A 27,231-nucleotide genomic window follows, 5' to 3' on the forward strand; every position below is an offset into this window, starting at 1 on the left:
GACGAAGATTAGCTAATGGCCCCATTCCAGGCGCCATGACGCAAGTTTTGTCTTTTTTGGGAGAGATCGCGAGTCTCGTCGTTCCTTAGGCACTAGCGGCGCCGTTTGGCTAGTTGTGTCCATCGCCTCTTGCGAGGCGCTGGAAACGCGCTCTTGCGAGCGCTGCGTTTGATGTGTAGGCCCTGTCTCAGTAGACGAGACCTTTCAGGCCATTGGCCCGGAGGTCGATGGTCCCTTCTGTTGAGGCGGCGGAGCAGCGCTAGCTGCAGCCGCCGGGGGAGGGGGGTGATGGTGTCACTGCCGCCTTGCTGCGATCAGTCGCCGGGGGCAGTTGTGGCGCTGCCCCCTTTAGCGCCACTTAGGCAAAACTTGTTTGGCAGGTAGTATACCCGCCTGCGTGCTTCTTTGAATTAAACCTTCTCTTCTACTTTAATCTTCAAAATTTCTGTCTCTTTTTCGCAGGTTGGACACGACCGTAAGTACGGGGCCTGCTCGCCATCACAGTTTACACAGTGGAGAGAGTTCTCGCAAGATTCAGAGGTTTTTTCATGGGCACTGCATTTCGCACAAGTTTCCCGGCCTCGGCAGCGCTGTGAACTGTGGCAGAAACGTTAGCATTTAAAACATCGGTGGAGATTTGGCACGTATGGCCTAACGCGAAGCTTGATGTACCCGACCTCAATGGACTCGGGCAGGACACTTGAGCCGAAGGTGAGTATCAGATGTTTGGTCTCGATTTCTTTCACGTCCCGCCTCATCCTAATTCTTCTGACATTGACAGCATTCTGCTGACTGAAGCCCTCCAATAGTTCAGACTCATTCAGCTTCATCAAAGGATCATCTGAGACAACGCCGCGGGTGATGTTAATAGTACGGTGCGGGGTTACTGTTACGTGGTCTCGCCAATTAATACGAGTTTGGCAGTTTCTCATATCACTTCTGATCGCAGAGCTCCAAGAGGAGATCATCGCTTGCCATGCTCGACGCCTTTGGACCAAAAAAAAATCAAAAACTTTGAAACAAGGAACGGTGAGGTTCGCACTGTTTTTGTCTGCTTTTTCAGAGTGAATTACAAGGAAACGGGGGAAGTTGTGGAGTTGGCGTCCAAAAACTGGAAGCCATCTTCGGTGTGCCTTCGTTTCTGAGGGCTGTCAGGGAGTTTAGAGAAAGCATTCTCCATAAGTATAGATGGGGTTTTCGGTAGTGAAGCCAATCTCCCACCATGGCGCCCAACAAGGGGACGTGACAGAAGTTCCTGCAAGGGAGGCCCTGCCAACGCCAGCCGTACATCGCTGCTATAACCCAATGCAGCATAACCAAGACTAACATTGTTGCAAGGATTAAAGCCCTCCCTTATGTAATGCCTCCGGGCCTTTAATGTGAAAATAAATGAAATGAAAAGTCTGGCTAGCCACACAACGTTAACCCTTGCCACCCGGAAATTTGGAAGTGAGAAGAAGTGAAGAGGAGAGAGGAAATGTGAAAAGGGGAGAAAGAAAGACGAATATTGGAGAGAAGGATAGGGAATGGCGACTGCCGATTTCCTCCAGGTGGGTCGGTCCGGAGGTGGCGTCTATGGGAAGCAGAGGCCGAAGAGGTGTGTTGCCTCTGCCGGGGAGCCTTAAAGGTCCAAACACCCAGCATCGGCTCAACCCCTAGGATCATCGTTTCCCCACGCACGGCTAAGCCGCGCACGGCTACACGCAGGTAGGTCCAGCCCTCGTGTGCTCGGGTACGTGGTGTCTCAACACACCAAACGCCTGCTCACGCACACACCCCTGCGGGGCCTTAGAAATTTGGTCTGTGCTAAGTTTAAGTGTGTTTCTTGGATACAGCACCTTCGGACTGAATTTGCGGAGTTCTTTAACCTCGTCAAGATTGTGTACATGTCCTCTCAAATCCCTTCGTAATATTTCGGTATCCATAATTAGAACGAACTTGACACCGTGCGTTTAGCAAAGAAACGTTTGATATAAGGGCCCTTTGCCGCTTCCGTAATGCGATGTTTCTCTTTTTTTTGAGCGGTCGAGAGAATCTCGCCGCTCCTTAGGCGCTAGTGGTGCTGTTTGACTAGGAGTCGGATCCATCGCCTCCTGCGAGGCGTTGGGCACCCGCTCTTTTGAGCGATTTGTTTGATGGGAAGGCCTCTTCTGGAGGAATGAGGTCCTTGACGACACCAGCCCGGAAATCAGTGACCCTTTCCGCTGGGGCGGCGGAGCAGCATTAGCTGCTGCCGCCATGAGGACGGATGGCGTCACTGGCGGCTCACTGCGTGTGGCCGGACATTGGCCGGAAGTCGTCATGTCCCTTTCTCCTGGCGGGTTGCATCGGCAAAGCTGTCCTTGGGCAGGTATGACACCGGCCGGCGTGTCTCTCTGAATGAGATATTTTATTTTACTCCGAATGTCACAATTTCTTTTCCTTTTTTTCATGATGCGCACGAACTCGAATACGCTGCGTGCTCTCCCCATCACAGTTCACACCGTGTAGAGCGTTTTCGCATGATACGGATGGATGTTCATGGTGTCTACATTTGGCACAGGTTAGTCGGCCTCGCCAGTTGTCAGAACTGTGGCCGAACCATTAGAATTTAAACCATCGGGGGGATTTGGAATATATGCCTGGCCCAGATCTTCACATAGCCTGCCTCGATTGTTTCAGACAACGCACTTGAAATGGCAGAATGAGATGCTTAGTCTGTATCTTGTTACCATGGCCCCTCATTTTTATTTGTTTTACACTGATCGCATTCTGTCCACTCCAGCCTTCAAAAAGTTCAACCTCTGTCAGGTCAATCAGGTCTCCATCGGATACGGCACCTCGCCTGGTGTTCATGGTACATTGCAGGGTTACGTTCACTCGAACGTCCCCAAAAGACACAGGATTCGTTAGCCTTACACATTGATTCTTATCTGGGAGTTCTAGAAGGAGATCTCCACTTGCTAATTTGGAAACTTTATTGTCTTGGCCTAGAACATCAGTTATTGATTTTGGAACCAGAAAAGGAAAGATCCTTCTGGCTACTTTTTAGGTTTTCTGGGAGTGTACGACCTGAAATATTGGAAAATTCTCAATTTGACGGCAAATAACCCTAAATACTTCGGTGCACCCTCGATCAGGAAGTGGAGGAAAAACTTGCCATAGATATGTCTGGAATTTTCGGCAACACCGACGCCCACCATGGGGCCCAATGAGGGTACGTAGCAGCAGCGTGAAAGGACAGGCCCGGAATGCGCCAGCTGTACGACACTACTTTAACCATATGTGTGATAACCAAGGCTGGCTATCCCACAGAAAATTAACCCTTGCTCCCTGGAAATAGTGAAAGCAAAACAAAGCCATGAGAAGACAGCAAATATCGAAAGCAAGATAAAGACGAAGATTAGAGCTTAGGATAGGAAAAGGCAACTACCGAGTTCCTCCGGGTGGGTCAGGCCGGGGTGCCGTCTACCTGAAGTTGAGGCCAAAGAAGTGTGTTGCCTCCGCCGGGGGGCCGCAAAGGTCCAAGCTGACTGGCATCGGCTCAACCCCCAGAATCCCCTTTTCTAGGGACATGGCTAAGCTACGCAAGATTAAGCGTGGGAGGCTCGAACCCTCGTGCGCTCGGGTACGTGATGTCGAAACACACCAAACGCCTGCTGATGCCGACGCCCCTGTGAAGAGTTGCATGTTCAGAAAACTTCTAAGACTTCACTGAAGTGTGCACAATGAAACCACCATATTCTAGAAAGCACAAACTCGCCTATTATTCAGAAAAAGTCAAGCGCTGAAAAGGTCCTCGGTCGCGGCTTTACGTCAGCGTGTGCCAGCCTACGTAGAAGCTGCTGTCATCACAGCGGTGATAGACAAGAGACAATCTCGTCTTATAGACGATTGAAAGAACAAAGCAACGGTCAAACAATAGGTATACAACTCGATAAGTTAGCGTCCATAGGCTGCAATCCTGCAAACTACCAACTGCGTTTAACAGACTGTGAAGTTACCCAAGTCGGCAAGTTGTTTTACGTTTTGCATATAAGAAAAATTCACTCTGAAGTTTAGCCTGCAAAGGGCGATGCGACTGTAATGACAGCAAGATCAGTATGTGCAACGGTCTATACTAGCTGGCGGCGGCGCTTACGGTGCCACGACGTGCAAACGTTAAATACTTGTCATGCGATGGAAGCTTCTTTCTCTAGTACAGTGTTCGAGCCCTTCGCACAACCAAAAGAAAATCAAGCAAAAAGAAGGGCAACCCTTTGTTTACCAAATGCATCATCCCTCGCAAAATATTGTTATTGAGAGTAGCGTGCCATGGCAACCATTCTTTACCACTGTGATCGTCTTCATCAAACTCTTTTTTCTCTTTATATTAGAAGCCGCTATGAAAGCAGCAAGTCCCCTACTGCTAGCATGCTTATTAACATGGGCACGTCTAGCGCTCCCCATGCCAGGAGACACCAGAGAAAAGGGTAGGTTTGCTGTTTCTATGCTTTCGTAGCAAGATTATTTTTCTGTAGAACGTTACCGTTATCTCAGCACTTAGTAAATCAATAAAAGACATAATTTGTTTTTAAAGGAAACAACTAATTCTGCACTGTGGCGCACACTAATTGGGCACATCAGTTTTGATGATGTGTTTCATGTTGCATGCTTAAGTCCTATACTAATCGCTGTGACAGAGAAAAAACATATTAGACACATTCTAAACACTAGCAATGTTCTAAGTTCAACGATCTATGTAAAATTTCTCGACAAAACATGTTACCAAAGAGAACCTTAGATTCAGTGTCTTACAGGCAAGTAGCGTGTTGATTTCACTGCCTGTTAAGGTTCCTCCACTTGGCTGAACTCATATTCCCTTCTATTTTCTACAAATTCATTGTAATGTTTTTCACATGCACTGTGACCTGAATTAATCAATGTATGGAAGCGTACGTAATACTGCGCTTTTGCAGAAAGCCTGTCCTGCTGCCTGACTTGACAGCTAACATGTACAAACAGTTTAAAGAAGTTGGTGTGCGCTCTGCCAATTGGATTAGTACACTCTGTTGCACGCTATATAGAGCAGTATGCCATGATTTTCAGCAAGTTTAACTATTTGTTTCGATGACTCTTGTTTAAGATAGCACAATGTGCTTCCTTTTAACGTGTGAGCATAAGCGCAAGATCTTCAGGGCAGCAAAATTATAGCGCACAGAAGAACACTATTCGGTTGTGTGCACACAATTAGCATTGTTTCACAACTTTTCCGGATTCGAAAGTTTGATAAGAAAATATTGTAAAGGGCATGCGACTACAACTCCTCTCAACTCCTGCATGCAGCAACGCGTAGCGGTCAGGAAAGTCAAACGTTTTATCGTAACTAGACTGGTGGGGATGAATCATACTAAAGGTCAAAAACAAACCACCAAGGCGTTATGGCTCCCATAGAAGGCTTGCGGGGAGAAAAGAGCTCCCGCTACTTCTGACTGGCTTCATTTACGAAAGGAGTCACGAAACAGCGCAAACACAATGCTACGTACGCAACTCGGTAGAATGCAAACCAACTGTACCAGGTGTTCTTCAACATTCAACTACAAACGGTGTTTTTCAACATTCAGAGAATTTCGAAAATGCGCCCGTGACACATACTAAAAATGTACTTATTCTTTTCAATTGCTCCAACAGACGGACATTGCTCATACGGATATTGAGATACACAACTGAATAATTAGCAAAACTTTCGCGATTAATTTACTAGCTACTTTAGGCTATGATTGTGTTGCGCTGAGCTTATACAGTGAAAAAAAAAATCACAACAAGTAAAGGCAAAGCACAATATACCAACTCTTTATGTGAGTGAACACGTTTATATAAATGTTGACAGGAAAAACATATCTGGCAAAATAATGAGAGGTGAAGGCGCGATAGGCCAAAAAAAAATTACCGCGATTCGTTGAAGCGCGCGAACTATTTCTGCTCCAGTAAGCTTAACAGAGGGAGTGCTTGAACACTTGTTTTGTTATTTTCCGATTTGATCGTGCCTAATTTGCAATTATCATAGTAGTTGACATTGTTACTTCAAAAAGTCAGCAAGACAACGATGAATGTGCACCAACTATCCAAGATCAGCGCCATACGTTAAGCACCTGTTCGGTACAAGTATACGTATCCTGACAACTAAGGGGCACAGTATATCCGAATATTGAAGCTGGCACTAACTGGCGGTAAAAATGCACTCTTTTCCACTTTCATGAAACGTCTTTATGTGCGCTGAAGCCCAAAAGTGCCTAGAACGCAAACGTATGTCGGAGAACGTTTTGGGACCACATATCTGCAAACTTGCGTCACCCACAGGATTCGTTTCAAATTTGATATGCCTTGCAAAGCCGCCGGATACAGTACATCAATTGCAATGTAATTTGTAAATTGCAAATTGCAATTCAAGCAATTAAATATTTCTGTAGTAATTTTCGGCAACTACTCGATCATGTATTTCGCAGCTCCAATAACAAGAATTTCGCAAATTTTGAAAATGTGAGTTTTGAAAAATCGTCGAAGTAAAAAAAAACGTAAACAGTCGAACGCCTTTGTCACGAAGTGATTGGGTCCAACGAAATGATTCATTGTACAAAACACTTCGCCAAAAGGTCACGCACCACACCGCTCACAATAGAACCGTGGCAAAATTAGTTCTTTGCTTTAGAGTTCATTACGTTCTATAGCCATTTGTTGCACAGAACAGTGTGCAAACAATCATGGTTAGAGCTTTAAATTGGGTTGTCAAGGCAAGCAACCAGGTTGCTTTTATTTTTTTCCCTATGCCTCTCCAACATATTCTACACTGGTGGTGCAGACAGCTAGAGGCCCTTGAATACAACGATGGTAAACTGCCACCCGCCGCTGTCGAGAGCGCCCCTACAAAGTGCACAGAACAATCCGAAGACAGTGCAGTACCAGGCTTACCCACAGCAATTTTCATTGTTTAATTCATGCGCTTATAATGCTTTGCTCGTGGTTTTGAGAATTAACCACACCTTCATTCTTTATTATTCGACAGTACGGAGTAGAGCCTCATGCCCTGTTTCACATTATTAGCCGAAAAGGGTGAACTTAAGACGTCGAATATCACAACATACGGCGATTTTGCATTCACAGGAATTGGAGCAACCCCCTCGTCCGCATGTCTGTCATACTGCCATGACGCCATGAGCCAAAAACGAGCTGCTTATGTTAGTCATTGAATGGATTGTGACGACAACTCTTCCATCGAGTTTTTAATGCTCTGGAGGGACCTGTGTAGGGATGAAGGCATCTTTGCAGCGGTTAAATCTTATGTCTATTTAAACTGTTGCATATATTTAGTTAAATCAACCAATAAATTTATACGTTTTGTTTTGAGCAGCATAACTTGTTCATTCCGATTGTGCCTGACGGCCGTTCATCTGGAAGAGGCCTCGTCGATTGTGGGGCATAACCCGTGTGCTCTCTTAGAGGTACGCCCAAATTTTCACTCACAGGAGCTCGCCTTGTATATATCTTACGATAGAATGTTTGTCGACATTTACGTGGCAGAATCACGCGAATAGCTAACGCAAGGATAAATCTTAATTTCAATTTTCCATTAAAGAAGCGTATTTTCATACTAGGGCTCATTATACATATCGTAGCACAGTAAGCAATACTAAAGTGGTTTCATTAGCGCAGTCCGCAGCCTGCTTCATTAAAGACTTCGCACTACTTGGTCGACATTCCATGTGGAAGCGTGGAATTAACGCACGTGAGAAGTTGGCTATTTTACGACATCTAAGAAAGAGACGAAAAAAATGCCGTTCTGACTTTTTTCTCCACCTAACTTCTTTTTTTCCACTTTGCCCGACTTCTCTGTTTAGAATACCTTGTCTGCGACACGCCCGTGTGCATCCAACGAGGTAAGATATCCTCGTTTGCCAGCGCAATCTTTCTCTTTACCTAGAATTATTACACAGCTTTATATGACCTGCAGCATTATTATCCGGTAACAACATTCGCGAACTTGCAATTAAGGCGTCACGCACACGCGCACCTTTAGTTCACAGGTACAACACTGGGGAGAACTGTGTATATTAGTAGTCAGATATGCAGTGCTCGAAATGTGGTACGACGATACATCATACGGTTCCTTCTATAGTTTCGTATATTCACTATTCCCATGCTTTTTGATATCTTAGTAGTGGTTCACATAATGAATACACAGGCAAAAAAGAGCTAATCAACGTAACGTACCGTAATGAGAAGCCTTAATCATTACCGTTCAAGAAAAAAAATTATTGCCCGGAGATGAAATCCGGCTGCAGTCTGCAGAAAGTAAGCGCCCAAATCCCCTTGATTAATTCTCAAGCTCTCTCCCGCATGCCTCAACTGCAACTCCAAAATGCGGGCTATCCCAGAATTCGTATGCCCTGAGAGTACTTCTGTCAACACTAAAATTATAGGAGCCTCGCACAAAGCATCTTTCTGTGGTCGCACAAAATCTAACGAGAGCGCACTTCTGTGACTTCCTTAGGGATTTTATTTCGCCGCATACACAATTAGCGTTGAACCGATTGCCCGCTTGGCCAGGCGCCACCAATGTAGGGGCCTTCCTGCTCATCCGTCTAACATATGGCAGTACGTTAAACTCACCCAAGAACACACAGCTCAAGGAATCCACATAAACCGCGCCTTATACCATCAATGCCACTGACAAAAAGTATGTTTGCATTTTTTCCCCTAAAGCTACTTACACTTGAGAAGCCTTGCATAGTTCGTGCAAACAGATGCCTGTATTCTTCACTTCTCATTCAGCCAAGCTGATCAACGAGTCACTCAACACGTCAGTTGACCCATGTGAAGATTTCTACTCGTACGCCTGTGGTGGATGGATGAAAAATCACCCGGTTCCGGAAGACAAGTCAACGATGGATACTTTTACTATACTAAGCGATGAACTAAGGGATACCATTCGAGGTAATGCAGTACTTTATGATAGAATTTGGTGCAGTTTAATTTTTACCGACTTAGTAGGGACCATGGCACTATATATGTTCAACGTAATAAAAAAACTACGACATAGGACTTTGAGATATAACAGCGGTTAATAGGAATGACATAAGGAGACAGACTTTATAATGATTAGCGCGTAACACATAATGATATCCTTGTTTGCGTAAGCTTCTTTATACTTGTACTAACTCAATATTGTGAAAATGGGTGTTTATCCCTCCGCATATACCCCTACTTGACAAGTTCTTCAGAAGTGGCATCTGCTTTCGGTTGCAAAATGTAGAGAATGCATAACTATATTCAGGTGAATGTCGTTCTTCTCTGTCCATATACCTTTCGTCAATAACCATCCCCTACCAAGCGTTACATATACATATATATTTAGCCCTCATGACGGCGCCGTCCAGATTGCGCATTTACACGATTCCGTGTGCGCATATCGGTATAGCTTGTGGCCGGTGTGCTGCGTCAAGAAACATTGCATATGAGACTGTATTGATATTATTCAGATACTGCGTAGTTATGCGATCGCCTTTCTAATATCTTCCCGCGCAAGCTCATGTCATACACCCAATCGCCTGTGCTACTCAAATGGGTAACTCCCTCTGCTAGCGCTATGCCGAGCCCCTAACGATGCTGGTTGGAGTGCTACCTGCCAAATGCTGCACGCAGTATTGATTGCCTCAGTGCGTGCGTCTTCCTAACTGTTGTTTCGTATAACACATGCCCGATGAAACATCGGCTCTCATACCGAGTACCAGGAGCAAGATAAAAAATAAAATTTCATGCATAGCATTGAAAGTTGTAATTGTAGCAATAGTTACCAGACGCAAATGGTGGTAAATATCCTAGTTTTAATATTCCTAAATATCGTACCCATATCCTAGTCCTAGGGTATGGGTAGTAGGGGGGTGGACAATATTTTCACGTTGTACTGATGGTGAGCAACATAGCAGCAAAACTGAGTCGCAAAAATGACTCTTCATTGGGCGAACCTGTGCCCTCAAAACAGACACTCGAAACAGACCGATAATAGCGAACACAGTGGCTATCATCGAATTCTGATGAGCTAATCAAGCGCGTCGGCGTTAATAGATGGCTCATCGAAGGGTTCAGCCTAATCGCTGGTGGTCTTGTGCATCCAGAAATAGTCGTTGGGTAACTGCTGACTGATGGGGCAATCACTGCCGAGAGAACGGTACCACTACTGATAAAGGAAATAATCAGATCGTTTCAGTGATTAGAAAATGCGTCCGACGTGGGTCAGCTCTATTCATGTAGGAGAATGATAGTAATCGTAATTTCATGCTTGTTGGTAAGGCCTTTCTCTCAGACTGTTCTTAACTGTGGTGGCGGTGAATAAGTGTTCAATGAAGTTTCAGTGCAAATTTTTGTGGGATTATTGCACTCTGTCAAACACAAATTTACAGACGTTCTATAGAATTTACATTCAGAGCTGACACTTCGCTTTTGAAACACACCAAGCAATATGCACTGATGCAGTTTATTGTTCTTTAGGTTTAACAAGGGTCTGCTATTTGATAGAAGCGCCTCCCATTGTTTTACGTAACCCTTTACGAGCCCATCGACCACCGATATTCATCAGCCACTTAACGAAGTAAACTGCTGAACTGAATTCTGGAGTTTTTACCTAGCCGAAACCACTGTATGATTATGGGGCACGCCGTAGTGGGGACTCCGCATTAATTTTGAATACGAGGGGATTTTGAACGCGCACCAAACTTACCGCACACGGGAGTTTTTGCATTTCGACCCCATCGAAATGCGGCTGCCAGGGCCGGCATTGGATCCCGCGACCTCGTGTTTAGCCGCGCAGTGCCATAGCAGCTATGTCACCACGGCGGGTGAAGCAAACTGGTTCAAGACCACTTTCGTTTTTCATGTCTTTACGCCTTTGGCTACAAGTCACTGCCATCTACTGTATATCAGAAAAAAATATTGTTGACAATATAAGGGCCCTATCCTGTTCTATGCTAACGATTGCGCTGTGTGTTCGGAGGTAAGTTGTGTTAATGATCACCAAACGCGCCAATCTGAGGTCGACAAATTGATACATCGGAGCGGGGAGATGTCTGTTAGTTACCAGAAATGTTTAATTATGCCCCCAACTAATAAGAAACATCCTTTAAGTTTTTCTTAGACAGCGATTGCACACTTACTCCCTCATGTTGGGGATGTTAAATATCTTGGTCTCCTCTTCAAAGATGATCTTAAGTGGAATCAGCATATTACTCAGATGTGTAATAAGGCAATACCTAAACTTTATTTATTGAAACGTTCTTTTCGTGAGGTGTCAAGCCGCACTAAACTTCTTGCACTGAAGTTTTTTTTATAATACCAATACACTATTACGCAAATGTTGTTTGGAACCCCTTTACAAAAGGCAATGTTAACAAATTTGAAAGAGTACAAATAAGGCATTATAGTTAATTTTCAACAGTTATGGGCGAACATCCATTTCACGACTAATAGCGAAAGCTAATATAAGCGCCTATCAGAGAGAAAACGTGTGGCCTGTTTGACTTTTATCTTCAAAATAGTCAACGGACTGCTTAATAGCCAGACAATAAAGATATGCTTTCTTTGGATATGCTACACGGTGCCGACATCAATTTACACCATAGTTCCCTTTAAATACCGAAACAATACCTTTAAATACTCCTTCTTTCCACGAACAGTAGTTGAGCGTGACGGTCTTAACGCTAATATAAGCGAACAAACAGAATTAGACATATTTCGTTATCTTTTGGGACTATGAGGTGCTTTCTTTCGGCACGAACTTTTTCTTTCTTATTTTTGTTCCCCTGATTATTTCCATTGTGTTTTTGGTGAAGATGATGTCTTAGTAATATTCATATCTGTGCGGATGTCTGTCACTATATATATATATATATATATATATATATATATATATATATATATATATATATATATATATATATATATATATATATATATATTGGGTGACAAGCTAGAATATCTTATTTCTCACGTATTTCTTATGTTTGCGCCACTCAGCCACAACTCCAATCATTGGTGTTAGCAGTATTTGAAATAATGTTTTCTTTTATGCTTAGATCTCCTAGGCAACATTACCCTCGTTGGTGAGAATCAAACTATAATAGACAAGGCAGCTCTTTTCTACAATGCCTGTGTGGGTGAGTACCATATTCAGAACTCCCTTATTTCCTTATAATTTATTATAACTATTTTAACATTAAAGCGATATTAATCTAATGGTGTCACAACAGAAGTAAATGTTGAGGCGAAATAATCTGCTGAAACCCAACAATGATACATTCCATACATAGTTCTCATGTAAGCGTGGCATATCCGTCCACTTCAAAGCTAAGTTCAATTAGAAGAGCCCATTCATATCCTCCAAGTGATAAATAAACTCTGAAACAAAAAAGTTCCTAGAGACAATTTAGCCGGCATTACTTCTGAAGTAGAAGATGTATTGTGCGTGCTGACATCGCAAATACTATACCGGCGTAAAGGATAGAAAACTGGAAGATAGGTAGCCGAGTCATCCGTTGTTAATGTATTTATAATATGATGAAGCTACTTATTTTGGCAAGAAAACTGCATGTGAATGCCTAATTCCTGATTACTATATAACGGCAGGGCATTGCACGCCTGCATAAGATATTTGAACATTTGTAGGCAGTGCAAGCAAAAAAATGAACTTTTGGACGTCGCGCACTTATAACGCCTCCCCCAAGGTTTCGACGTATGAATCACTCACACTCTCAACTGCAAGCTTTAATTTTTCTTGGTCCTTAAATATTCACTTGTTTAGATTACACTCGAACGGCTCAAGCGCGAGCCTTGGACTATTCAACACTCATTCCGAATTGGAAATTCAGTACATAATATTTTAGTATTTCGCCTCCGTGTGGTCCAAAATAAAAAAAATAAGTTCCGACTTAATCGTTGAAGTTTCATTCTTCATCTGTATAGTTCAATTGATTAAAGCTTGATTTTGAACTGCTGAGATATCAGGCTTCTTCTGCAGAGTGCCTTCACAATCTTCAGTTCATTCTCTAAAAAAAAAGTCCTGTCTTTCGCATATCTTTACGTTGCCCACATGAATTATCTCGAGCTCGCTGGATGTCACAAACCCTGCATGAGGTTTTCTCGAAATGCGTTTCAGGCTGCTTTAGAGTAGGTATCGTATTTACCCGCTTAAAGGAGCACTATCTGTCTGTAGGGTACTCTATCGCTCAACGCGATTAAAAGCTTCCAGAAATTTTATCACTTTCCACCTTTACAATGTTTGACCCATCTCAAACACGTAAATTAGCCCGCACAAGGACCAAGCCGCGAAGTTGCAAGGAACCTCATGGGTCCGACAAGAACTTGATAAGCCGCAATGAACAGGTTCATCATGAATTTTTATAAACAAAATTCGCAACTTGTCTGCTAGCATGTGGATACACATCTTGAACAGTGTTCAGTGACGCAAACGAGACACCCGCAGCACATGGTTACCAGCGTTTCTTGCGTCACCGGTGGGCGTTTGGTACACACCGAGCTCATGCATTTTGGTATTCAATTACAGCGAACGTATTCTTGTTATGCATTGCGACTGCAATTGGCTCCCCAGCACTTGCCCAGTGCTCAACGGGGGCGTAGAAAGCGCTGTGAGCCATGCCGTCCCGTTATTGCGTTTTATTCACTGAGCCAGTTATGTATGGAAAAATGTGTAGAATTACACTACCAAGTTACAGCATTGCGAGCAAAAAGTACATTAAAATTAGGGAGTTTTACGTGCCAAAACCCCTTTCTGATTATGAGGCACGCCGTAGTGGAGGACTCCGGAAATTTTGACCACCTGGGGTTCTTTAACGTGCACCAAAATCTAAGTACATGGGTGTTTTCGCATTTCGCCCCCATCGAAATGCGGCCGCCGTGGCCGGGATTTCATCCCGCGACCTCGTGCTCAGCAGCCCAACACCATAGCCACTGAGAAACCACGGCGGGTAGACCAAAAATTACAATGGGCGTATGTCGTTGCGCTTATAAAATGAAGTTTGAAAGATTGAATGAATTATCGCCACGTACGCATATTTCTCCTTCCAGCTGTACCAGATCTGGACGATCGACAAGATGTGATGTTCGAAATGCTGAACTCTTCAGGACTTCGCGACTGGCCGAGAATTGGCCAGGACGCAAATATCAGCGAGGAGCCAAGTAATATCACTGACGTGATCATCAAGACTGGAATGTCATCCATCCTTAGCGTTGGTGTTTCAAGAGATATCCGTGAGCTTGCCAGTCACGTTATTCAGGTACATCGATATCGGCAAAAAAAGAATCATTGCTATTATGCTTCTACAGCGCATACGCAAAGTTCTGTAACATATGGCAGAGCAGCGGTGTCAGAGGTGACAGCTGATGAACCCTCAGTGGCCTACCCTTCTGCGGGGTCTAGTTTGTCTAATCAATATGCTACATTTGAACAGCCTGTTGAGACAAAAATGGAACTAAAGCAATCTTAGCAATCTTCTCCTGCTACACATATTCAACACCAGTGGCAATAACCATTCGTCGTGCGTTTCTGCGATATGCCGTACAACTTCAAAACGTAGTATAAAGAAATGTAAGTAGAACTAGCAACGTCGTACCCACAACCATGGTCAAATAATGTAAAGGAAACAACAAGCCACAAAAAGGGACCACTAATCATTGTTAGGCAATAATAGCCCATGTTGATTGCTGGTCCATGCACGTGTGCGTGTGCAAAAAAGGTTTGAAAATCGTAATAATTTTCGAGGTTTTACGTATACTTGCTAAATTCAAATGTTTAGTGATTGCTGGGCAGATCTAGTATCTTACGCTTTAGAGCATATTATAATTAGAATTTCAAAAAGCGAGTACACTACTGTTTTATTAAACTCTACACAGCACGGTTCGTGATTAAAATGTTTGGTGTTTCAGCTTGACCAGATAGGTTTCTCCTGGGTGGGGAGAAATCAGCTGATCAATCAAACTGCGAAGTACAGCAGACCAATGATCGCTGCTTACAAGACCGTCATTCAAGTCACGATGAAGTTCATGAAGCCTAACCTTAGCGACGACAACATCACCGAGCTTTCCGAACGGCTTCTGGCTTTCGAAGGACAGCTAGCCAATGTAAGCATACATTCACTATTGTGATAAAACTTTGCTCAGGCCCAGTTAATGCCTCCAAACTTATGTGTTGCTCATTGCGTTTCACTGGGTATGGTATTTGTACCAAATTTCAAGCGCAGTTCTATAAGCCAAAAGGGAATCAACATTTAGAGCAACGCTCGGCAGAAGACAGCATTCACACACCCGAAAGCTGAGAATCAAGCATGGCTGACAACGTACTACCAGAGACCATTTAAGCAAGCAAAAAAAAGAAAATCGCAAGCACCTTGAGTCAATTCAAAGGGCAATATTACGTTGTCATCACATGCGAGCTCAAAACATTTCCCACTTGCCGGCATAAATGCGCTCCTTTTATTCCCGTCCCGCGAAGGTTGACGTGATAGAGTGCCGGGCGCAGCGAGCCCCCATTCAAAACCTGTAGCAGAGCTACATGCCCAGTGCGCCAGGAAATTTCATTACACCAGAGAAGCGTTATGGAACGAGACAGGCGCAAGTTCGCTACTCGCCTTTTCTTGGCGATGCCACGGCCGAAGAAATTGCCGATTGAAACGGACTTTTATGAGCGGCAGAGTAAAGTGCACAGGCTGCCTAACATCGCTGTGAATGTACTCAAAGTTGTCAGGCGATTTACGCTCTAGTTGACGGGGATTAAACGTTCTCATTCCTGCTTGCCTCTTACAATCAATTGCACACCGCATTTTGTAGAAATTGTTGTACACATAAATTATTCACTCCGGTCAATTTACATTACATTCTCAACCCTCCCCCCCCCCCCACAGGCTCCACGGAATAGAGTGCATTTCATAACTTCCCCTAGATGTTTATTCGGCTTCCAGCCTATTCGGGTTCAATTTCTATGCAACCTACAGTGCAAGAGTACCTGCTCTTTAATGTGCCTTGTGCAAATAAGCTGAGCAAGAATTGCATGCATGCGAATATACACAAAAAATGAGTGGTTCAAATTCAGCTTTTCATAATATTTGCACAAGAATGGTGGCACATCACTTCCAGTAATTATCAAAATGAAAGTAGCGGTTCATTAAGAATACGTAGAAAACCAGTTCCATCATCTACGCGTGCGTGAACTACAGTGGGCTCGAGAGAAAGAAACTGCCACATATCGTGGTCGCCACCTCCAAATTTTATGCGGGGCCATATTGCATTTTATTGTATAGTATGGACGCTCTGCCTACGAATATACGGTTCTTTCAACGCCTCAGGAATTCACAAGTAGTAAATTAGTTCAGCAGAGTGCATTTATTCATTATCACTGTTTACAGTCATCAGCTGCATTGCAAGTTGTAAACAAACACTAATGTGCACCAAGTACAGTTACTTCGGTATTTCATTCACAAAAACGACCCCAAATACACTGCACATAAGTTAGGACAATGGGCTTTAAGAATTTTCAGCAGGAGAATAAACAAGTAGAGCGGTGACTAAAGTTTATTCCATCTCTACGCCGACATGTATCGAGAGCACAATCATTCGATGAAAAACAAAGAGCCTACAATTTTTAGTTAGGCGTTTAATGGGGTGAGGGAAACTAAGGCCGAATATCACCAAAACACGCCTTATCTGTCTCTAATACTAATTGAAATGGCGTGGAATCAGGAAAGGCTGCAATGAAAAGCTATACTAATGGCCCATTTAATATAGCTAGGCTGCGTAAAAATAATCGTATTATAGCATAATTCGGGAATAAATATTTCCATAAAAAACTAGATTTAAAAGGAACCTAAGAGCTGGGTTTTGTCATGGCAAGAGGTCGGAGAGCTTCCTCCCACCGAGCTTGGCTTCGACGCCTTCCTCCTGTCGGTGCTACAGTGCCCTTTTTAGAGAGTATATATAACCGCAAAAAATATATTTACTCTATAAAATCCAAGTACTGTTTAAATAATTCATGACGTAGTCGAAACGGAAAATGGGGTCATTTCATAACAGACGAGTAGGAGAAAATGGTATGTGCTATGCAATATTTCTTTAAGTGAATGCGGCGGTGCGTTTCATATAACGGACATGTTATAAGAATACGTATCACTGAGAGCGGGCCACTACTATGCGCGCATTCAGTTGGTTCTGCTCCCAAAAGAAAGTAACTAAGAGCTACGTGGGCATGTCCGATCTGTAACCTTGCCTGAATTGTTTCGTAAACTCGGTTTTCATGATAGCGATCGATCTTTCCATTATATTATATTTTGTTTAATCAGGTGCAATTTACTATTCTGTTCGCGGTTCTATTCAACCTGCCATTTGTACCTCAATACTCGTTTGTTACTTTGTAGTCCTGGCAGGTAATTTGTAACATTTTACAGGCATTATTCAAGGTTGCGTTCCATGCTATGAAGTCGGTAAGCTCGTTCGCGGTAATTCCAACACGGCTTGAAACCAAACAAAAATGCACGCTGGACGCTCGTGTTGCAAGTTTATGAAGTTGTTGGAGGACATACATTGAGAGAGGGTTTTTAGATCTTTGTTTCAAGGTAATTGCACACGGAGCACTTATCTAGTCACTGCAGATTACCACATTTTTGCTATTTCCGTTACTAATTTATTCTAGCGCCATTAGTATGCCATATTCTTCAGCGAATTATACACTTGCTTTCGGAATAATTTTATTGACACGACCGGGTAATTTTTTTTTTTTTGCACAGCAGCTGCACCAACGGGGTCGTGTCTTTTGGAATCATCTGTGTAGAAAGCTGCAAAGCCAGAATATTGTTCTTCAATTTCTAAAAACACATTTTGCAGCAACTCTTGATGAGTAGCCTTCTCATACTATTTGGCCAGTAGGAAGGTAAATTAGACTGGCTTTTTACCAGAGGGTTTAATGTCGTTTATGTGGGGAAAACGGTGTCTATAGAAAGATCAAATGGCATGCTAGAGCTATTTGTGCTGCCCTGATTCCTATTGTGGGTGTGCATGTTGACTTGTTCCTGAAAAGAATAGTCAGCTGTTTATTTTCAACGATGGCTTTAGAGGGGTGATCGCGCAATGAATAGACCTTTTGTGCGTATGTCCCTGTTAAAAACGTTCTTTATATTTGCAAGGATGGTTCCATGGCATTCCACATACAGGCTTGGAATAGGCGACCTTCCATAGGCAACTAAATCTTTGCTTAAGCCAGGATGAAAAACAGGGTCTAGTGCCTTGAATGTGGGCTGTCAGGCTGAACTATAAAGATACCCCCCATGTTTTGTGGGACAGAACTTTCAGGGTGCTTGACGATTTCTGTGTATGGAGCTTCAGCTACTTAATGTGCAGACCAAATGTTCGTTTTGAATAAAAGAGCAACACCAGAAACTTTTGTTCACTTTTCACCGGGATGATTTCCCATAGAATTCAAGGGAGGGTTGTGGAGGCAGGCCTCGTTTGCGTGCGAAACAAACGGAAGCTCTTTTGCCTGGCGAGAACCTGAAGGCATTTTCACCAGCCCACTTTGTGAGACAATTAGCGGTTGATTATACTTGTCGTTCTACGTGCATAATCTACGTTATTTAGGTACAATGAGTACTGCTCACTAAGCGGAATGATAATAGTTACATTTACACAGGGAGAAAAGGGTGACAGCACACTGCCTTTAGGAAGTCCATTTTCTTGAATGAACACTGCAGACACCTCGGAAAGAGTGTTTCCCAATGGAACTCTAAAAGCACGGAAGGGAAGAAAGTATTCGATGCATTAAAGAATGTTTCCGCTGATTCCACTGTTCATGAAGGCCTGAAAGATTCCATACCTCTTAGCATGCTTTTTCGATGTAAAAAATACAGATAGCATTAGGCAATTGCGTGGGCCCGTATTTGTGTTTTAAGATGCACCATGATCAGCTGAACATCGATGACGTTGGAAACCACACTGAAATTTATTTATTGTCTTATCCCTTTCCAAGAAATGAACTAATCTTGTGCTCACAAGACACACAAAGCTATTGCAGAGACAGCTGGACAAAGTTATCGAACGACATCTTTCTACACAGCACCAGCCTTTTCCCAGCTTAAGTATTGGAATTACTACTGCGGTCTCCAAGTCTTTAGGCAGTTTACCTTCATTCCTAATGCGGTTAAAGAACGATAGTAATAACTCAAAAAGAAGATTTTGCAACATGCTATAATGTATTTCGTATGGACCAACCGCGGTGACATTGCGAACTGGAACTCATGATGACAAATTGCAAACTGTAAACTAAGGTATATTCTTCTCTTTTGCTTGGGTGTGGAAGGCTCTTACGCTCGGCGTTCTTCGTATGTTTGAGAAATTTGTGTGTTCTGCGGACCTCTATACCTTCTAGAAATGTTATCCCAAGATATGGGCCTCATCTTTAAAGAACGTACTCCAAGTGTCATTTCTATTAAGCAGAGGAATTGTAAGTGCCCTGTGCTCGTCATCGCACTTAGGTATATTTCCCCATACTAATTACTCTGAGTTATGGCTATTTACTCCAGAAACAAACTTCTTCCAAGGCACATCTTTTTGTTTTCGCCGGACATATCGCTTTTTAGTATTATTCTTGTTAAAAGGTATGAGATTCATCATTATTAACGTTTGGAGATTTGCCATGCCCTATTTCGCGCCTTTACTATTTGACGGTTAGCTTCCTTTCATCACCATTTTTTGATGTTTTCAAAACCTTCCAGTGGAACAGCGAATTCATTTTGAGGCTGCATCCATGGTGATCCATGGTGATGATCGCATTTTCTTTCCGCAGGTAAATGTGCGAGATCTGCATGACCTATTATGGCATATTCGTTAAAGAGATTCCAGTCGGTTTGTTCCAACTTCCGTCGAGGAGGCAATCAAGGTGAAGCAAGTGACAGATCTATGGAGGATTGCGCTCTGTTTACAGTATAAAAGTGTTTTGGGTCATCAGTGTTCAAAACAATGTTGGTTGTATTCAGCAGCTGTTCGATCCTCTTTTCATGTATGTCTGTTCATTGCCCCATAGAGGGTTATGAGCATTCATGTCTCGAAGAATCAGGGAAGGTTTGGGTAGATGTTTTATTACGCCTAGAAGGCCATTAGATGATGAACAGTGATTTGGTGACAGACAGACACTACAGTAGTCTGATAGTTGAGCTGAACTCAAGCTGCAACGGCTTCTAGCAACGAGCTTAAGTTCAGCTTCTTGAGAATTAGCCAGAGTTCACGATAATAGCAGCACCACCACTGACGCCGCCGACACGATCCTTTCGAAAAATTGTTATATTTGAATATATTTTTACGTGTGCTGTTCAACAGTGTTTCCTGGAGACAGAATAAGTACTTGAACGAAAAAACCAGTCAAAAACACAAAGGACAAGAGGAGAGGTTCACACCACAACGACTGGACCTCTCCTCTTGTCCTTTGTGTTTTTGACTGGTTTTTTCGTTCAATTATGTACCAACTGGCCCAGATTTCAACCCTGCTGCAAAGAATAAGTACGGCCGGTGTTCCTCTAACAGCATACATATATCGTCATAGTTGAGTTCCACTGAAGTAATGAAACGGTCACCTTTATACATCAGAGATTGTAGTCGCAAGGTAACTATGATCATGAGCTCGAATCGACACGTATACTTTGCCATAAGAACTATGTCATTTCCTCACTGGATGAAGTTATAGGTAATTTTCCTTAGCGCTCACTACCACAACCACCAGAAAAGCGGAGGTTCCTTGGAAGCAAAGAAGCTGGTAGGTTTACAGATAGCTCTATATCCTCCGCAGCTGCATTTACTTGGTTATAGGGGTGGGAGGACAGGTCCAGTTTAGCGACGCTCCTCTGGGTGCCTGTCACGGCGGAGGCCACTGCCGATGGTGGCACGAAGGGTCTCATGCGGAGATCACATGATGTTTCCCACATATCTTTAAGCCTGCGGACTGTGCCACTGGCTTCTGTAAATGAGATGGGGACCTGCATGTCGGGATCAGGTCCAGCAGCTCGACCTGTGCGTCAACGTAACCTGAGCGCGGTTGCAATCCCCGCTTCACCGCTTCAGCAGAAGTAACCTTCTCTTGAAAGGTGGATCGTTTTATACCCTCTGGGTATTATACATTTTCTTTTTGTCTATAAGCTCAGGATTTCCTTTTTTTCGGTTCCACGTTTGGACTTGACCTGGAGTCCGCACCCTGTTCGCCTGCCCAATTGATACATTTGGGTGTGCGCTCACATCTGTCTTCTCTGTGTTGATCTTCCCGGCAGGTGACACATGCAAGCCTTCGCCTGCGTAACAGCGAGTCATGTACAAAACGCTGCCATTTAAAGCATCGCCTAGGGCTTAGGATTTAGGGACGTGTCTTGCAATGTGTGTGCTACGTGAACGGAGTCCGGTAGAGTTGTGCTGTTGAAAGTTGAGACAATATTTGGTCTTTATCTCTACATTGTTACTTCTCACTGGGACTCTGTGGGCGGCGATTACTACTTGTTGAGTGAGTTACACTTGGATCTCTGCATCTGTGCGTTGCAAAAGTTCCTGCTCGAGAATGACGCGCTTTGTGTAGTCAAAGGTGTGGTGAAGTGTCACCTCCACTTCCATTTCGTCGAGCTTTTCCAGGGATAGCAGCTTGGTGCCTTGGTCTTTGGTTTCGATTTCTACTGGAAAATCACCGGTTCTCTGCCTCTTCGCTTTGAAATTTTTTCCCGCATAGTTTCGGACGTTCTTAGTGGTGGAAAAGGCGGTTAAGCTTGGCCACCGATTCGTCGGTCATGGCGTGCACAATGAAAAACCTGGGCAAATCTTCCGCTGACTTTTGTGATAATACTTCCTTAACTTCGGACCAACTTTTTTTCAGGGGCCGATCAGAGGGAGTTGTCTTGTTAGCTATAATATTTGATTTGTTATTCGGTAGCCGAGTTGGTCACCCACCACGGAGCGCATCGATCGAATGTGTCGAATACACTAATCATACGCGGACACTATAACTCTATGCATAAGGTCCAAGGTTGACCAATGCGCAGAGGGTTAGCCCTAGATGCCCAGAAAAGAAGGAAAAAGGAAGGGATGAAATGACAGAACAGGTTGCCGTGAGTCGATAGGAAAGATAAGTGTGGAGCGCGGTATAGCAAATGCACCTGGCTGCTTTCCCCGGCCAGGTAAATTCGGTGGAACCGTCTATGGGTAGCGGGAGCCAAAGGAGAGTGCTGGTCCAGCCGAGGAGCCTTATAGGTCCACATTCTCGGCTTCTGCTTAGCCAAGAGGCTTCGCCTTTTTCCCATACACGGCTAAGCCGAGCACATTCTAGACTCGGACGCTGGGGACATGGTGGCACGCTGCTCACCGGCCCCTTGCGGCAACGAGCCTACGGTGGTCATAGGTTGTAGGTATAGTAGGTTTCCAATTCAAATTATACACGTATCGAATATTGCCAAAATCTAATCGAGTATCGAATACTGTTTTAAAGTTGCCTGAATAAACAGCAGTTTTATCGATTGCTAAAAACGACCTTCACATCACAGTGTATTCGAAGCATTAGCAAGGTGACCTTATTACGGCATACGTTAAAAGCGTTGCGTATTAAAAGCACAAATGCGTCCGTAGAACCAAGAAAGCAGTTTACCGGTCTACTTAGGGCTCGTTGCGGAGAGCAGGTGATGATGGTTTAGCAGCAAAAGTAAATGTCTGAATGACGTAGGGGGCCCCATTACGAAACTTTCGTGTTATGTATATATACTGCGGCATCCCTGATGAAATTTATTGCAGTTTTGCTCTAGTTTTACGCTTGATTGTACATGACTGTCATTTTGGAAGATTCGCAAAATATTGAGAAAATACTTGTATTAACGAATACTTAGCATTCGATGGGCAAATTAATTAGAGCACTATTTAAAAGGTTGGATTATTCCGACACCCGTAGACATTGTCGCGACGAAGGCGCTGCCCCCTACTGAGTGAATAGTCTAGTTTATTGCGGAGAAGCGATATCAAAGACATGCGTAGATAATTGTCTGGACTTTTCGGATGTCAAATGATTTAAAAACTTGCAGTTCGCTTTCCTCGCGATGCCTGCCAGAACTTTTGCACGCAATACAACTCGGCTCATAGTTTGCTTTCTTGCGCTTTTCTGCCCGGTTACCGCCATAAGAAACCTCTATCCTGCACGTTTCGATGGTCTAGAGATAGATTAGCACACCTGCTGAAGTGTTCTGTTGGTAATACCAACCCAACCACGCACGATTATGTTGTTTAAACCCTAAAGCAAATGCACGATAAAGTTCTTACTGACTTGGGAAGAACGCGTAATCACTGAGTAATTTCTTTCAAAGCCAGCAACCTCATCAATGGTGTGTGTCACTACGCTTAATAAGATATATCGAGCACGCTGGGAGGCTCTTGTAAACGTATGGAGCACGTGTACTCGCGAAATAGTTTTGTTGACAAAACCAAGAGAATTCTACAGGTTCCTGCTATAGGAAACCTTCAGAGAGTGTGCTGGAGAGTTTCAATAATTTGCACGAGCTCCCGCTTCCATTGGCAGTCGTCTGTCCGGAAACTACAATAAACTTCACTGTCATGTTTACTGAATCCAAGATGTTGAACAGCTACGGAGGAGCAACGCGGGATTTTCAAAACACTTGCCATGACTAAATACAGACTTGTGTCAGAGTGCCTTTCCACTGCACCGCAATGAAGATGACTTGCAGAAAACGTGGGGCCGAAACTACAGCGTGATATCGTGTGTCTCTGTTAATTGCAATTCTCTGTATATTTACTGTGCTCTCGAAATTTATTGGCCTCAGGAGGAAATAAAAATTGGTCGACAGCACTGTGCTTGTCTATCTGAATTGGTATTTCGAAAAGGTCCCAGACCTTAAAACACCCCTTCCATACGCCAAGCTCAAATCGTCATGTACCGGTAAGCCAAGAATGAACCGCTCTGTTGATCCCTTCGCCGTTCCGCCTTACAATCCTCAGGCGTAAGGGAACTACGGCACAAGCGGTTTTTTTTTATAATTAATCGTTTAAGTATATTTTATTAAGCATTTTCTTGGATTTAAATTGGAGGCATAGCCTTGACATTGCGCAGGTTTGCTATGATCACTCAGCTTCAGCTCACGCCTTTCTTTTCCAGCTGACTGCACCTCCCGAAGAAAGGCGAGACCTCACGAAAATTTACCGTAGAACAACCATGGAAGAACTCCATAATAATTTTACTTACGTAAGCATTCTGTTTTAACAATCTTCTAATCTTATTTTAGGACACCAGCAAGAGGCTACTACTGCGCCAAGTGAAAACTACCAAAAAAAACAAGGAGAAATTTCTACTTTCATTCAAAAAATCTCACTTACCCACAGTGAGGCCAAGATAGCGTAGATAGATCCTACGACATCGGCGCTACCTGTTCAGTATTTTCGTTCATTTGGCCAACAGACTTTAGTACTACACAGTTTGTGCTTACGAGCACGAATAGGGTGTTTTAGCGAACCCTTTCGAAAATTCTTAAGGGTTGCATGTGGGGTCATCGGATCCACAAAACACGGCACTTCAGTATCGCAAAGTTGTAGCAACGCTGTTCCGTTTTCTTTTCAGATACCCATACGCGTTTTGCTCAAGAGACTCTTCAGTGAGGTAAACCTGACGCTAGCCGACAACGAGACTATTGAACTCTACGCACTGGATTATTATACTAAATTAAACAACTTTCTGCAATGTGCCGACCCGTAAGTACGGATGACCCTAATGTGTTTACATTTAAGTCGCGTTAAAATTCAGTCCTGTTAAAAATTTTATTAGTCGCATTCACCCTATATTCACAGAATGGTGTCTGTTATCGCTGAAATTCACAGCTTTTTATTTCAGTAACAGAAAAACTTAACTTCATAAAGTTCAACGCATACTCCAGTAACCCGTTCTGACTATATTGGTGCAAATAATTCTTACTCAAGCAATCTTTTTTTTTCATACGAATGCACTTTTCCTACAATAAATTAAAATGAACAGCCTGGTATAATTTATGCGGAATGCTCGTTTGGCTTTACAGCAAATATCCGGCATGGAAACAAACACTAAAACTAATCTCAAGAGACTCAGCGTCAGGTGCATTAATTACATAGTTTGTAAATTGCGGCTTCCAACGAACGTAGAGAGAGAGAGAAAACAAGGGTAGGAAAGGCAGGGAGGTCAACCATAACAGCATCCGGTTTGCTACCCTACACTGGGGGTGGGGGAAAGAGGAATAGAAAGAGGAAGAAAGGGAGATAGTAAGTACTGAGTATGTGTGGGAGGGACACCACACACAATGACACTATAAACGGTCTGTTAAGCCCGTGCACTTCAAGTACCGCACTAGTGCACGAATCGCTTTTCGAGCCAGTGACGGGTGTGGCCACGGTCCGAGTATCTTTGACTCGGTGAACGGTCTCGAGTCCAGTCTGCGTAAAGTTGCCCGCAGAGAGAGGCGTTGGACATCGTAGCGAGGGCAGGTACACAATAGGTGCTCGATGGTCTCCTCGCACCCACAGGAGTCGCACATCGGGCTCTCGGCCATTCCCATACGGTAGGAGTATGCGTTCGTGAACGCCACTCCCAGCCACAAGCGACACAACAAGGTTGCTTCGCCGCGAGAAAGGCTAGATGGCAGTTGTAGCCGTAGCGTGGGGTCCAGTTTACGTAATCTGCAATTGAAGCCACTTGAAATCCAGAGATCTTGGGACTTCTTGCGCGCAAGTAGGCGAAGTTCTCTGGCAGCGTCCGACCTCGCCAAAGGTGTCGGACGCGTCTTGGTATCTTCGTGGGCACACCGGGCAGCCTTGTCAGCTAGGTTGTTGCCGACGATGCCACAGTGAGCAGGAATCCACTGAAATATTATGTGGTGTCCTCTTTCCAGAGCATGGTGGTGCAGTTCCCTGATTTCAGATGTCATTTGCTCGTAAGTTCTGTGACGTAATGCGGACTTGATGCTGTGAAGGGCTGTCTTAGAGTCACAAAATACGACCCATTTCTCTATTGGCTCTTCGGTGATGTACATCTTAGCGGCATGGAGAGCTGCAAGTTCTGCCGATGTAGATGTAGTCGTGTGCGACAATTTGAATTTAACTGTAACGTTCTTGGCTGGAACGACGAATGCGGCAGTTGAGCTGGTAGGTGAGGTCGAACCATCTGTATATATATATATGTATGCGGTCATGATACGTCTGGTGCATAGGAGCGTAAGTTGCTTCAGAGCCGGCAATGGATGATTGGACGTTTTTGCAATTCCCGGAATAGCAAAATTCACTTGAGGCTGTCGCAGGCACCACAGGGGAGAGGAAGGCTTCGCCACCGGTGTAAAAGATGCCGGTATGCACTCTTGATGAGCGCTAATCCCTCGTGAAAAGGTCGCTCGAGGTCTCTCGGCTGGTAGGAAGGCCAGATGATGGTCGGTGATCCTTGACAGATGGGGAATGTGCGCTCTGAGAGTCGACAGCTACATGTGTCTGGATTGTATGGTCTCCTGCGATGGCGATTGTTGCTGCTGTTGAGGTGCACCGAGGCAGCCCTAAACACGTGCGTAGGGCTTGACCTTGTATGCTCTCCAAGGCACGAAAGTTCGTCTTGCATGCATTTGACAACACTGGTAGGCTGTAACGTAGCAGTCCGAGAAACAAAACCCTGTACAGCTGCAACATAGAATGGACTGGTGTACCCCAGCTTTCCCGCATAGAAATTTGAAGACCTGAGCAATGGCGAGTACCTTCTTCTTCAGATAGACGCAGTGAGGGCTCCACGAGAGGTTGCGGTCAATGATGACGCCCAGAAAGCGATGCGTCTTAACATAGAATACAGCTTGACCATTGATGGTAACAGGATACGACATTGGTTTCCGCGTAAAACCAAGTAATGCGCACTTTTCAGTAGACACACTGAGGCCTTGTTCTCGGAGATAAGCCGTCATGGTTGCCGCCCGCTGAAGCCCGGCTCTTAGCTGACGTCGAGTCACCGCAGAGGCCCAGATGCAAATGCCGTCGGCGTATATTGAGACATGTACTGTCTGCGGTAGGTAATCCGCTAGTCCTACCAGGACGAGGTTGAATAAAATAGGGCTCAACACTCCACCCTGCGGCACACCACGGCAGATGTAATGGTCTGAAGTTGGGCCGTCTTCGGTCTGTAAGAAAAAACGCCTCTCAGTCAAA

The 27,231-nt window shown here is 44.1% G+C and overlaps 1 protein-coding gene and 1 long non-coding RNA gene across 4 annotated transcripts in view; one reads left to right on the forward strand and one right to left on the reverse strand.

The window, feature by feature from the left end:
* LOC142560222 (uncharacterized) overlaps positions 1-27,231 on the reverse strand; it is an 81,236-nt gene that overhangs the window by 18,712 nt on the left and 35,293 nt on the right. The window contains exon 3 of one of the 2 annotated variants that reach the window (XR_012823322.1): positions 22,401-22,417. The exons of the other annotated variant lie outside the window; for it this stretch is intronic. This is a non-coding gene — a long non-coding RNA (uncharacterized LOC142560222). Of the gene's footprint in view, positions 1-22,400; positions 22,418-27,231 lie in introns of those variants that run through there. 2 annotated transcript variants of the gene reach the window in all.
* The window catches only part of LOC142560221 (neprilysin-1-like), a 57,938-nt gene continuing 34,543 nt past the window's right edge, over positions 3,837-27,231 (forward strand). The window contains exons 1-9 of one of the 2 annotated variants that reach the window (XM_075672168.1): positions 3,837-3,991; positions 4,356-4,451; positions 7,854-7,892; positions 8,788-8,949; positions 12,084-12,164; positions 14,092-14,300; positions 14,950-15,144; positions 24,188-24,274; positions 24,647-24,777. In XM_075672168.1, the coding sequence (XP_075528283.1) occupies positions 4,364-4,451; positions 7,854-7,892; positions 8,788-8,949; positions 12,084-12,164; positions 14,092-14,300; positions 14,950-15,144; positions 24,188-24,274; positions 24,647-24,777 (992 nt within the window). In that variant the 5' untranslated portion in view covers positions 3,837-3,991; positions 4,356-4,363. Of the gene's footprint in view, positions 3,992-4,355; positions 4,452-7,853; positions 7,893-8,787; positions 8,950-12,083; positions 12,165-14,091; positions 14,301-14,949; positions 15,145-24,187; positions 24,275-24,646; positions 24,778-27,231 lie in introns of those variants that run through there. The other variant, XM_075672169.1, reaches the window with a different exon arrangement.

This window comes from Dermacentor variabilis, chromosome 10 (genome assembly GCF_050947875.1).
Source record: "Dermacentor variabilis isolate Ectoservices chromosome 10, ASM5094787v1, whole genome shotgun sequence".
Lineage (NCBI taxonomy): Eukaryota > Metazoa > Arthropoda > Arachnida > Ixodida > Ixodidae > Dermacentor > Dermacentor variabilis.